The 13,888-nt window shown below is 33.3% G+C and overlaps 1 protein-coding gene across 1 annotated transcript in view; it reads right to left on the bottom strand.

Moving 5' to 3' along the window:
- Positions 1-13,888, bottom strand: part of LOC123524113 (coiled-coil and C2 domain-containing protein 2A-like) — a 48,658-nt gene that overhangs the window by 26,803 nt on the left and 7,967 nt on the right. The window contains exons 6-15 of the mRNA XM_053539827.1: positions 12,945-13,132; positions 12,220-12,318; positions 10,375-10,398; positions 8,195-8,284; positions 7,625-7,813; positions 5,226-5,397; positions 4,814-4,953; positions 4,049-4,183; positions 3,420-3,629; positions 2,624-2,729 (exon numbers count right to left, since the gene is read on the bottom strand). Coding sequence (XP_053395802.1) covers positions 2,624-2,729; positions 3,420-3,629; positions 4,049-4,183; positions 4,814-4,953; positions 5,226-5,397; positions 7,625-7,813; positions 8,195-8,284; positions 10,375-10,398; positions 12,220-12,318; positions 12,945-13,132 — 1,353 coding nt within the window. The remainder of the gene's footprint in view (positions 1-2,623; positions 2,730-3,419; positions 3,630-4,048; positions 4,184-4,813; positions 4,954-5,225; positions 5,398-7,624; positions 7,814-8,194; positions 8,285-10,374; positions 10,399-12,219; positions 12,319-12,944; positions 13,133-13,888) is intronic.

Here is a 13,888-nt window from a genome sequence, read left to right as displayed (position 1 = left end):
GGTCATTTTAGCAAACTTTCAACTTTGATGATGGGGGGGGGGGAAAAAACCCCAGGTGCCCCTGTATGCATTGTTTTTTCATAGCTTTTAAAAAAAAAGTCTTTGGTATAAAACTTTGGTGATAACTTTGGTTTCTCAAAAATCTATTCAAATTTAAATTTCTCCAACAACCCTTAAAAAAGGGATAGAAAAATTCCACAGAAAACAAAATGTCTTGGGAAAAGGTGGTTTCTCCCTTCATTATAAAACCCCAGCCTGACCCCCAGAAGAGCACTGGCTCGATTGCTTCGATCCTTTCCTTCCTTTCTTTTTTCCCTTAAACCCCTTTTTCTTCTTTCTGTTTTAAAACAGAATTAAGATTAATTTTAAAACTTAAAAATTTCCTGTTGAAAGAACCTATTTTTTAGATAAATTTTGCAATGTGTGTGTATATATAAAAAATGCAAACTTTGTGATTAATTAAACAATGTGGTTAACATTTCAAAGGAAAAAATTTTAAAATTTCAACTTTTATTTCTTGTCAAGCTTCAAGGAGAAACTGATTACGCTTCAATGTGGCCCCCTTTTCCCCTGAGAGATAGAAAAAAATATGAAATTTAAAATGATTCTTTTAAATTGTGAAGTATTACCATTCTAATTTCATGTAAATTATTTTTAAAAACTGCAAATATGATTATTGATATCTTGCATCTTTAATTCCAGTCAAACCCAAACCCATTCAAGTGGGTGGACCTTTTACCTTGGTTGCAGGTTTCTTTTGATTTTTTCCATTCTTCCCGTTTTTTAAACATTTTATGTTTATTCTCGTCATTTTGTCTTCAGTTCTTAATTTTTTTCTTTGATTTCAAATTTTTGTAGGTCCTGAGCTTTTTCAACTTCCTCCAAATTTTATAAAATTCAATAAAAAGCCTGTCTAAATTTTTACAAAAATTATAATTTTAAATACGGTGTAGCTGTGAAAAACCTTAAAAATGACCCCCCCCCGGGGGTCACGGAAAAAAATTTAGTTTTTGGGGAAAAAGCCTTAGGGCCAAAAAAAAAAATTCAAAAAGGAAAAACATTCCCCTTTTACAGAAATAACACCCGGAAGAAGTAAAAAAACAGTTTTTGGGAAATTTTGACTTGGTTTTTTTCCAGTAGGGGAACTTTTAGATTAAAGAGTCTTGGGCGGGGTTTGGTTTTTAAAGGGGTTTTCCTGTATTAAAAAATGTAAATGAGCATGTGAATTTTTTTTTTTGGCGTATATCAACTGATACCACCCAGTTTTCAAAAGAATATTTAACCTTTTGTCTGTAAATTTCGGGGGGTTTTTGAACTTGTAGATTCTTTTTGCTTGATCTCTTTCACGGATGTATAAGTTCTTTAAACAAAGTTTATCGTTTTCCCCTCTATCCCGCTGTAAATTTTCTTGTCTAATGTAAGAAAAACAACACTTTTTCAAGTACAATGAGATCGAAAAAGTTTTATTGAAAAAAATTCGGTATTTAAACTAACTTTTAATTAAGTACTAAAATGTCATACTTGTGTTGAAATGTGTTTATTTTGGGGGGACCCCTTACTGGTTTCCCAATTAAAGTCTTAAATTCAAAATTTTTTGTCCCGTTCCAATGGAAAGAGCTGAAAATGTTTGAATATTTTTATAGGGGCTAAATTTTTTTCACCCTACTGCTAGTATTTATTTTCTTCATCAATTTCGATTCTTTTTTTTATCTCGCAAATCAAGGGGGATAAAGCAAAATTTTTTTACCCGTTTATATTGATTTTTAAAAGAAATGCCATTTAGGACAAAGGATTGGGAGCTTTTTTAAAAATCAGGTCTACGGGTTTTTGAAAAAAATGCTTTTATCCCATCTTGGGAAAAATTTTTATTTTAGAATACCCGTTTCAGTTTGTCTCCTTTTAGTTCCCTTTGTAATTAGACCCGTTGTAGGTTGTTCACTCTGAAATTTTCAAATAAATTGGATCAAGATTTCATACTTTTACATGTAAGGGTACTTGCGTGCACGTGTGTACACCCCTTTTTGGTTAGTATGTTTTACGTAATTCTTTAAGGGTGACTCCTCAGAGATTTAGTAATTTTTTAAGGGATTGGGGTATAGAGTAAAAAACGAAGACGATTTCCCAAATTCCCGAAACGTCATTGTTTTTTTTGCTGCAGGTGTAATACAGCTGAATGATTTTTTTTTTTGTTAAGAAATAAGGGTCAAAAATCATGACCCTTGTTTTTTGCAGTTTTAATAGTTGTTTTATTGCTAAGGGGCAATGTAAGACACATTAATTTTTTTTTAATTACCTCAACACGCAAATGAGTCCATATTTGAAAATCAGGGTTAAGCTATTAAAATGAACACAGTTAATATTTCTTGTTCTGAAACATGCTTGTATATAAAATAAAGCATTTTAGAGATTTCAACAAACAAACCACAAGGTATGGTACAGTGTATGTACATGTATACAAATATTGTACATCAAAACCATTTGCTCAAAAGAAACATATGACATTAATTTTCATTTTTTAAGCATAAGATAAACTTACAGACAAGTTGCAAACAATCTGCTTGATACAAATATAATGAAAAAACATGAGTGACATTATTCAAATTTCTGTAATGAAGCAGCATACATGTATTTAGGCTTTTGCTGCCTACTGGAGAAAGAGGTGAAATATTTACCCTGTGAGCTGCTATATGATCCTGGAGATGTAGCGCTGATCCTTTCAATGCTTTCAGCTGTAATACATGAAAAATACTTCTTAAGCCTAAAATATACCCCCTTACAATTATCTTCTATTTCTTTAACAAATAAATTCTAAGCTGTTTGACTGTTTAAGCTATATAAACTCATTTCTGACATGAAAACTGATCAGTTTTGCATGTTCTTTTCATATGCTATATTTTGTTCTTGTGGACTTCTTCCTGAGATTTTATTAAACTATACAACCATTCTATAAGCCTTCTCTACGGCTAAATGAAGACAATAAACTATGAAATATGATTTTAACAAAAAATGTTTATTATACTATACAATAGGAACAACTCGTCTAACACTCAGGTCAAATCAATGATACAATATAATGGTTAAAAAGTACTAAACTATTTTTACCTACACAACATTACTTAAACAATTTTTTTTGCATTTTAACAGTCTTTTTCCCAATGTACTGGTATATGGATCATTAACAGTGGCTTGTAAAGAGAGTTTTAACAGCAGTACTGACTTACTGTCCACAATTTCTTGATAACGTTTCCCATGTGAATCTAAGTGGAAGATAAATGACTAAAGACGTGTTTTTCATAAAATCTTCTCTGAGAATACTCCAACTTTTGGATTAATTATCAAAAGTTTCTCTACTGATAAAGCTAACACAACTGCCAAATTACACCAGGAAAAACGATGTAAATATAGTAAATATAACCCACCTTCTGCCCCAAGTATTCCGTCATATTTTTCTTTTGGCGTAAAACATACTGATAATACATCTGTGTAAGCTTGTCAGCAAGGACGTGTTCCCGACTGAACAAGTGATGATGGGAGAAACAGATCTGGTTAATATCAACATCCAGCTGATATTGTCCACCGCCCTCGGTGGTGCCATCTATGTACCGGTTATCAAATTCACGCATTATTGCCTGTAAATAATAAAACAGATGATAGGAAAATATTGACTGCTACAAGTTTAAGAAAAATAAAAATAAACACATTAATATTGGAAGCAAACATTTCTACTGTGCCATTAACACATCAACATTGTGCTGTAGGAGGTGGGGGGCAACTATGTAAACAAAGGATAACACCAATGAGAACTAGTTTTGCACTGACCTTGGGTATAATGGACCCAGCCCCTGCACATACTTTGTTTGCTGGACAATGTTTATGTGAAATTACAGTAAGATATAAGCAATAGTAACAAAGATATGACAGAAAAACAAAGGTTGCCGAAAAACTTTAACTAAGAAAGCTCACGCCGACGCTGGGGTGAGTAGAATAGTGGAGCTAAAAATATGCAATCACAAATCGATAGCTATTCTACCTTTTTAATTTTGTTTACCTTTTTATAGACTGTCTGCAAGTAGGGCTCCACTTCTTCAGTAATTGGCGGCCTTGAGGGCATCACTTTGAGGGGGTCAGGTAAAGCCAACAATTTGCCATCTTCTCCAAACCATTTTTTGCTACTTGTTTTCCCCTGAAAAATTTATTTGACATTATTATTAGCAGACTACAAATTTACAGAGATGTCACTTAACACTACTTTTCAAACTAAATATGAACCGCACCATGAGAAAACCAACATACTGCATTTGCGACCAGCATGGATAAAGACCAGCCTGCACATCCGCGCAGTCTGGTCAGGATCCATGCTGTTCGCTAATGGTTTCTCTAATTGCAATAGACTTTGAAAGTGAACAGCATGGATCCTGACCAGACTGCGTGGATGCGCAGGGTAGTCTGGATCCATGCTGGTCGCAAATGCACCATGTTGGTTTTCCCATGGTGCAGCTCATATAACATTACCTATAGATTTAACTATAGCTGACTCTGCCTTAGCAACCACCTGCCATAGCAACCACCTGCCTTAGCAACCACCTGCCTTAATGCCTTAAGCAGCAAGATTCATGGGCCCTTAGCTGGCTGCTTAATACAGGTTAGACTGTTTTTCAGCATGCGCTGGTCCAACAATAGTGAAGTAAAACTTCAAACAATACAGACGAACCTGCCTTAGCATACAATGAACAGGACAGGCAAAACATTCAATTCAATTAAAAAATATCATATGGTATAATCTTTGAATGTGATCTTTTATGTTTCTACTTACAACTTCACTTTCTTTGAGCAATCTGTGTTCCATTCGATTCTGGTTCCAGCCCGAGGTTGAAGGCTTGGTACCCACATAGAAACCCTCCTCTTCAAGACGCCTCACTTCCATCTCCTCAGCAACTTTGTCAGTGGCTGGAACTAGTGACAGAAAAACATTTCCAAATCAAATTCAGCAAGAATTACACTGACAACTGTTACTGCCATTTTTAAAGTGAAAATAACAACTTATTATATGTCATTGAGCAACTATTTATCTCCACTTGTGCAGAATATCCAACCATCTTTTCAAAACATTACATTTAGGTTCAGAAAGGCACTTCTAAATTATCATTTCCACTACAACCATGACTGCCCCACATAAAAGAATAAGACTCAGTGATTCAACATCAGTGACCTAAATTAATGCTTACTTTCTGAATTAGATGGGTAGAAGTACAATTTTTCTTCATTCCGTATAGCCTCATCTGGATCAGGAAAGTCTGCTTTTGACATAACTATAAGTGCATAGCCCATTTCTTCCTCATCTTGGGGTAGCAAAGGTTGCTCATCTTCTGCTTTGCCAGGTTTCGGTTCACCTTCACCCTGAAAATATAGAGGTTGAAATCTAGAGTTTGAGTTCTTCAAAAGGTAAGTTGCAGCCAGCTGTGTGTTATAATTTCTTGCTTCTCTTGATACAGAGATATAAATAAAGACAAGTTGTTATTAATTTGGTTTTCAACCTGAAGCCCTATTTCACATTTGATTTTTGACTTGCTATTTAAGTCAACTGCATTTTTTACAAGAGCTGTCACAGGAGACAGCGCGCTCGACTATTTCAATGCTGGATAGTGAAACTGGGCACATCTGAGGAAACTAGAGCTGTCACTGGAGTGTTTAATGACTCCAATTGAGGATGAAGATACTGCACAATAGCCTGAGTCTATGTCAAAAATATCAACTTAAAGTAATAAGAGAGGTAAAGATAAAATGTATCAAAACACTATATAAGTATATCCTAAGCAAAAAGGGGCATAATTCATTAAATATTAGTGCCAGAGTAATGCAGCTTGTGTCATACAGTGTGGGTGATGATGCTGAGGTGATGATGCTGAACAACTATTTTAAGTTTGAATCAAATCCATTCAGTAATAACAGAGACAGAGTGAAAGTGCATCAAAACTTTAACCTAAAATTCTAAGTAAAAAGGGGGAATAATTAATGAAAAATTGGTGCCAGAGTTATGCACCTTGCGTCATATGGTGTGGGTGACGATGTTGAACAACTATTTTAAGTTTCAATCAAATCCATTCAGTAATAACAGAGACAGAGTGAAAGTGCATCAAAACTTTAACCTAAAATTCTAAGTAAAAAGGGGAAATAATTCATGAAAAATTGGTCCCAGAGTTATGCACCTTGTGTCATATGATAAGGGTAATGATGTTGAACAATTGTTTAAGTTTGAATCAGATCCATTCAGTAATAACAGAGATAGAGTGAAAGTGCATAAAACTTTAACCTGAAATTCTAAGTAAAAAGGGGAATAATTCATGAAAAATTGTGCCAGAGTTATGCATCTTGTGTCATATGATGTGGGTGATGATGCTGAACAACTATTTTAAGTTTGAATCATATCCATTCAGTAATAACAGAGGTAGAGTGAAAGTGCAACAAAACTTTAACCTGAAATTCTAAGTAAAAAGGGGAAATAATTCATGAAAAAAATGGTACCAGAGTTATGCAGCTTGTGTCATATAATGTGGGTGATGATGTTGAACAACTATTTTAAGTTTGAATCAAATCCATTCAGTAATAACAGAGATAGAGTGAAAGTGCATCAAAACTTTAACCTGAAAATCTAAGTGAAAAGGGGGGATAATTCATGAAATATTGGGGCCAGAGTTATGGCCCTTATGTCAGATGATGTGGATGATGATGAGGAATAAGTATTTCAAGTTTGAATCAAATCCATCAAGTAATTACAGAGATAAGTTGAAAAAAGAGAAAGTGCACCAAAACTTTAACCAAGGTGGGGACGCGGAAAGACGCCGACGCCGACGCCGGGGCGAGTAGGATAGCTCTCCTTATACTTCGTATAGTCGAGCTAAAAATTAATTTCCATCATATTTTTCTTTGCTTCTATTAATGTGACCATAGCATTACACTGCAGATACTACAAAATAAAGGGCTTAATCTCAGCCTTATCTCACTAATCCTTCCTTTTTCATCTGCCATGAGTATCTTTTTTCCAGTACAAAAATATATGAGTGCCGCCGTGTGAAAACCACCGTTATATTAGGGTTTTGTGACCAGTATGGACCCAGATCAGCATGCACATCTGTGCAGTCTGATCTTGATCCATATTGATTGTTATCAGATGCATGCAAGTTCTGAAATTGCAAAAAAAAATGAACAATATGGAAGTGGGGATAAATGAACAGTATAGGTGTACACTGATCTTGATCCTTGCTGATCATAGATTTTCATATACAACTCATCATATAAACTATAACTTTCCCTATTGTTACATTACAGTCTATTCTCTATCTTTTTCTTCTCTCTCAGTTTTCTATCTCTGCTCTCTGGACTAGTATACCAGAAAAATCTGCACTCCTCCCATACTCTATTCTGTTTTCACTCTTCCCAAACCATTTTCCTCATTCCCTCTCTTTCTATTCATTCTTTCCCTCCTCTAATACTGGAGTTAAAACTTCTTTTCTCCCTAATTCTTCATGCCCTTTAATGTGTCAATCTCTATCACTGCTCTTTTCACTTCCCAACTCTTGTATCTATTCTGTCCATGCCTTTTTTACTATTGTAATAAAACTCTTACCTTCCCTTCCTCTTTTGGTTCTTCTCCCTCTTTTGGTTCTTCCCCTTCTTTTGGCTCTTCCTCTCCCTCTTTTTTCTCTTTCTTCTCCGTCTCTGCTTTCTCCACAGCTTCCTCTTCCTCCTCAGGTTCTGGTTCCCAAACTCGTGTAAAGAAATCAAATGCCTCCTCTGCAGATGGCATATATACACCCTTAAAGAGAAAAGTAGAAAATTGGTTCCCAAACAAATTCAATTTTATTCAGTCTTAATTTTGCTCTGATTGTTCCTAAAATTTACAAATTTTTAAGTTCTCCCATTTCTTACTCAGACTAGTACAGTCCAAATAATGGAAGGTAAAGATTCAACCTCTCTCAGAATAATAAAATATAGCGTAAAAATCAGGATTCAGATGCAGCAAAGCTTTATTATTTGCTTTGGGTTACCTTTATTCATTATAACCAAGGCAACTTTTTTCAAATAAATTCTTAAACAAAATCATAAAGGTAAATAACAAAATTACGTGACAATGGCTTTTTAAAGTCTGAATTTAGTTCTCTTATAGCAATAAAACTGAAATTAAAACAAGCAAAACCTCTTTTCTTGTAGCTGCAAGTTTCTTCTTTCTTTCTTCTCTCTGTTTTCTTTTTTCTTCAGTCATTCTTTCCAATTCCTCAGCTTCCATCTGAACAAAATTTTAAATGTTACATCATTTGATACTTTCACTTCTTGCCACAATTAATAATACATGTAATTATAACATTATGTGTTTAAGACCTCTTTAATATATCCTTTTACTTCTTTAAAATTAAAATATGAAATGCAGACAAAACAATGTTCCAACTGGCAAAATGAAAAAAAAAAGATAAACATACTTTTGATTTTGAAGTTTAAAGCTTAACTTTAAAAATGTGTGCAAAAACAAAGGATAAATTCTGAAAGTAGAAAATGAGGCAAAATAAACGGTAAAGTAAAATTCCACATTACACTGCAAAATGATAAAGAAATAGCATGGTAATCCATCTTGACTTTAGGAGATCTATCCGAGAACATTTCTATGTGAAACTAAAAATTTTTGTTCAGATCAAGTCTTTGTTAGTCATTCTTTCAGGCAAGATTAAAATTTAAAGACTTCTTATAAAATTCTATACCGTCACACACAATACTGTTGATTTGTGAACCACATCACTTATATCAAAGACACCTCAAAAGAAATAGATATGAGGTGTCATTTAGTAAATGAGTTACTTCATCAAATTTTAAACATCTAATATGAAGGAACAGTCCTAAGTAAGCTGTAATGTATTACAAGTCTATTCTATCAAGTTTTATTGATTATTATCTTAACTGAATCAGCTGATGATATACAAATCTGACTGTGAAATTTTGCCTGATGATACCAGTATTAAGAAAAGAATATATTGTACAGGAGGGGCATTCAAAAAGTTTTTTTACAAATCAGAGGTACATGCAAAATGGAATCATCTTTAGATTTTCATCAGATTTAAGTTAAAGTTATTTTTAGTGCCTAGGTATCACAGATCCAACTGCATATGCAGTGAAACCCATGCTAAATATCACAAGTGAACATGGATCACTTGGCTCCTGAAAGACAGTAGATTTCATTTCGAAGTTTAACACTTTCAATTTGTCTTAACTTGTAAACAAAAAGTACATGTACATTAAAACAACTTTATAAAAAAGTTTCCAATTAGCTATACTAATAACAGCTAAGCCCTGCTATACCTATGTGCACTGACAGAATCCAAGGTTAAATCTAAGAAAGTGATTCTAAAGAAATGATTAATTTTCATTTTAAATTATGGTAGCAGTGGACTTTCTGCAAAGAGCAGACAAATGTTTGATAATGGGGTTGATGACATTTTCAAATTATTCTTATGTAACAGTGCATTTAGGGAAGTTGAAAACTAATATCTCTTAAAACCTTTTAGTCGCAACAGTTAACATGCTATAATTCAGTTTAATGTGCTTAACTAAAGAAGAAATCAAATCAAATAAAAATGTAACAGGCATAATAATCAACAATACTTGATCCAAAAAAAAGTGTCGAATAAAACGGGGAAATGCATCATCATACATCCTATGAAGTCAGGACATGTTCAATATGAGATTTACTGCAGACAAGTAGCTTTAGATTAATTAATTCAGTTATAGCTGTTGCCATTAGAAAACCAACATAGTGGTGCGACCACAATGATCCAGACAGCCTGCGCATCCGCAGTCGGTCAGGATCATCATGTTCTAACAGTTCTCTAATTGCAATAGACTTGAAAGCGAACAGCATGGGTCTGACCAGACTCCGAAAGCGCAGGCTCGTCGGATCCTATGGTCGCAAGCATATGTTGTTTCCATGGCAAGGCTTATATGTAATTGAAATTCAGTATATGTCAATTGAAACAAATTATAATTTTTTATTGAAAGAAAAGAAAATCCCCCTTCTAATATAATCTAATGTTAGTGTAAAATCTGCTATACATTCTGTATCAATAATCAGTAACATTTTTACTTTAAATAAAAATTATCAATGATTTAGCTTTTTGAGAACTCCTTCCTAAAACTAGCCATTAAAGGCCCACCGCTGAAACGGAAAACTATCTTATCCTACAAACAATTTACTAAATACAGACCTGCATAATGGCCTAATAGATATACGTTAATGTGGATATGTGGAGACACTACAAAAATATGTGAGATTATTTTGCTAACAAATGTGATTTAACTGTAATAGATGGGGGTAACTGTGTGTTTACAAACCTCGTCATACTTGGATCTTGGTTGCTATAGAAACAAGTCAAAAAGAGAAAAGAAATTACAAATAGAATGCTGGTTATTAAAGGCCATTCAAGATAGTTTTAGACCTAGAGTTTCTCTATATAATAAGTATATATATTTTTTGCTAGACAAGGTAAATTAATACCAACCACCAATACAACTGCTTTCCCAACAAAGTGGCAGAACTGCAAGTTTATTATGTCTAATTTTCTCTATATAACGGAGGTTGCGATTTCATACTTGGGTATTTGTAAATGTAAGATTTCATTCACGCTTTTAATAAACATCTGATATGTCTGAATTCAAACAAGCAAATCTTTACAAGATTTAGTCATAGCTTATGGAATTGTAAACTCCATTAATTTGACTGGACAACTTTTAGCAGATGCTTGTTATTAAATATAGTTATTTATCAAAGTATCTAAGCGCAACCTCTTATATTATCGTAGAGATTAAAATCTCAAAAATTGTTACACTTCCAATGGCCTTATATACATGAAATAATAAAGAATAAAGCAGTTAAAATGGTTAATCATAGTGTTTATGCTTAAAATATACAAACGTTTCCATCATCAACGCATTAGTACAAAGAAGTAAGAGTAAAGTTAGATCTTTCTTTGCTATGGTTGCTCTAAACATTTTCACTGCCTTATCTTAAACAATATGGAAAATGAGCAATTCTCCCTACTGATGACACAGAAAAACAACTGAATTTTGAAAACATGAAGTGGAAATTCATTCCACATAGTCAGCCATTTCAATTTCATAAAAATTCACAATGATCTGTAGGCATGACTCTTTAATACTGATTTTCACTTTTTTTTGGTTATTTCTTTGTCATTTTATATCTGTCTTAACAAACTTTGTGTAAGTTAAGATATTGTAAAATTCTATGCAGTTTCTGAATAAATAGCTTCATAGCTTTTAAAGATTCTACTTTCCTCCAAGACATGAAAATTTCACTCTTAAAGGATAACTTGAAAGATACATTTAAAGCAAAGAAAGATTGCACAACATTTCAGTATTTAGGAAACATGTAGGTATTATGCAATTTCAAACCTAAATATAAACAAATCAAGATTACAAGACACAAATCTGTTTAAAAGAATTTACAACCCTGGTAGACGGAACCTGTATCAAACTTTTCAGGAAAGAATGATTCTTTTTGGTCATAAAATGTTGACAAAGATTTTACTTTCCAGGTGCCATTAAACCATGAATTAAATCAATTTATCTGAATATTTATTTTTCTGACTGTCTGGTATGGTAGAAATAAATCTAGAACATCAACCATAAAATACTTGCCCCTTAAAATCAGTCAGTATATGAACATAGTGATATTAAGTTTGTTGCAGTTTCAAGACTATTCTTTCTGTTTATATAACTGAGTGACTTGATTAGAATACTTTGTACTGCATTCTGGGTATCATATGAGCTAGCAGTCTTCTTGCAAAATATATTTTTCTATATCACAACGCACTGTCATCATTTTGGTAACAGCCAAGTAGGCAGGTGCCTAAAGTATCTATTAAAATCTACACTAACATATCAAATGCTAGATGATTTTTTTTCCTAACTGGAGACCCATAGTTTCGAATAAGCAAACAGACATTTCCAGATTTTGAAGTGTTTTATATTTCTGCTCAAAACTCTGATACAAAATTTTTAGTCCATATGATGGAAAATAATTGTTGGCAAAATCTAAAATTTCAATCTTGACATTATTCACACTATGAAAAATAGATGCAAGTGTGTGTGGAACCAGTTTACCAGGGTTGTATTATATCTACAGTTACTAAAAAAGAATGTATATCATAAGATACTTACATCTGTATCGAAGCGAGTTTTCTGTGTTTTATCTCTCTGTAACCTCCGCTCTCTTCTGCTCTCCTTAGCTTCTTCTTTAACTTCAGTCATTGCCTCTTCCTACATAATGTCAATTCCAAAAACATTTCAACTTCCATCTTCTAAGATTTCAAAAACTTAGAATATATTTCAATTTCATATGTTACACAGTCAAACAACATGTGCTCCATTACAAAAACAAGGATATCAAGTATATATAGCAGACTACTGTAAAACTGTTTAATTTTGTTGAGGTAAAATTTTGTGGTTTAGCCTAAAAAGGCTATTTCATAAGAATTTCAATTCATGGACTTCCACCTATGAAGATGAAAATAGGAAACTTTACTTGTCCACTAGGATTTTATTTTGTGGATTTAAGCAACCACAAAGTCCACGAAAAGCAATCACTTATAAATATTAATGATTTCACAGTATTTCCGAGGTGGTCTTGTTTTGTTTCTGAGCTATATCATAAACAGCCCTGGCTGCTTTTTTACCCTGTTGCATTTTCAGGGCAAACACATTGGGCAAAAAGCAATTTCTACAGTTAGTTTCAAGGTAGATATGATATGATCTTTTTATCATTTGAAATGGTTTCAAAATAAAACTTTCTACATTGCGGCAAAACAGTGCCGACCTTTACAGAGCATTATAGTTACTCAAACCTAATGTCTGATTTATAAAATTTAATTAATGCTATAACTAACCTTAGCTTTCGCCAATCTTTCTTTCATTTTTGCCCTCATTGAGGCCATTCTGGGGGTTTTCCTTTCTGTCTCTGGTTCAGCTTCCACTGGAGATGGAGGCCTTGGAGGAGGTTCTTCCTTCTTCTCCTCTTCCTTCACCTCTTCAGCAGGAGGGGCCTCTTCCCCCTCCGGTGGGGGCTCAATGGGTGCTGATAGAAATAGATTTTAAACCATATTTAAAACATGAACAATAATAAAACAATAATTAGATTTTAGATAATAGGAAGCCTTTAAATAATCAATTTATTCAATATAAACATTTCACATCTTAAAGTTTACAAAATATTCGTAAGTTATAGTATATGTGGTAAAACAGCAAATAAAGCTATGTAATATCAGTATTAAAGGCTGTACGATATGTTTGCTTCAAGTGCAAAACATGAGACTATAAACTCTATCTCTAGATACCTTCTCTCATGTCATATCCCTGATAATGTTATACCTGAAGTTTGCTTAAAATTTCTATACTCATTATTACAATCTGTTCAACAGATAATTCAGTTTTACTAATTCTTTTATTTCTGATTGCCCAATTTAAGTGCTCTAGCAGTGTAAAGTAACTCCAAATATTGACAAGAGCTGTCCTTAAGACAGCGTGCTCGACTCTTCCCAGTGCTTGACTCTGAATTAGAGCTTTGCCAGTAAAAACTTTATAAAAAGTTTAACCAAAAAATTCTAAGTTAAAAAGGGGCACAACTCTGTAAAAATTCAAATCAGAGTTATGGAGATTGTTTCTCCTGGTGTATACTTTGATAGTAAATAACTATTTTAAGTTTCAAGTCAATAGCTTTGATAGTAACAGAGATATTTGACTTAATCAAAAACTTTAACCAAAAATTCTAAGTTAAAAAGGGGCATAACTCTGTCAAAATTCAAACAGAGTTATGTGATTGTTTCTCCTGGTG

The sequence above is a fragment of the Mercenaria mercenaria genome, chromosome 3 (assembly GCF_021730395.1).
Source record: "Mercenaria mercenaria strain notata chromosome 3, MADL_Memer_1, whole genome shotgun sequence".
NCBI classification, from domain to species: domain Eukaryota; kingdom Metazoa; phylum Mollusca; class Bivalvia; order Venerida; family Veneridae; genus Mercenaria; species Mercenaria mercenaria.
Note: the sequence above shows the minus strand (reverse complement) of the source record. Positions and strands in the feature narration are given on the sequence as shown.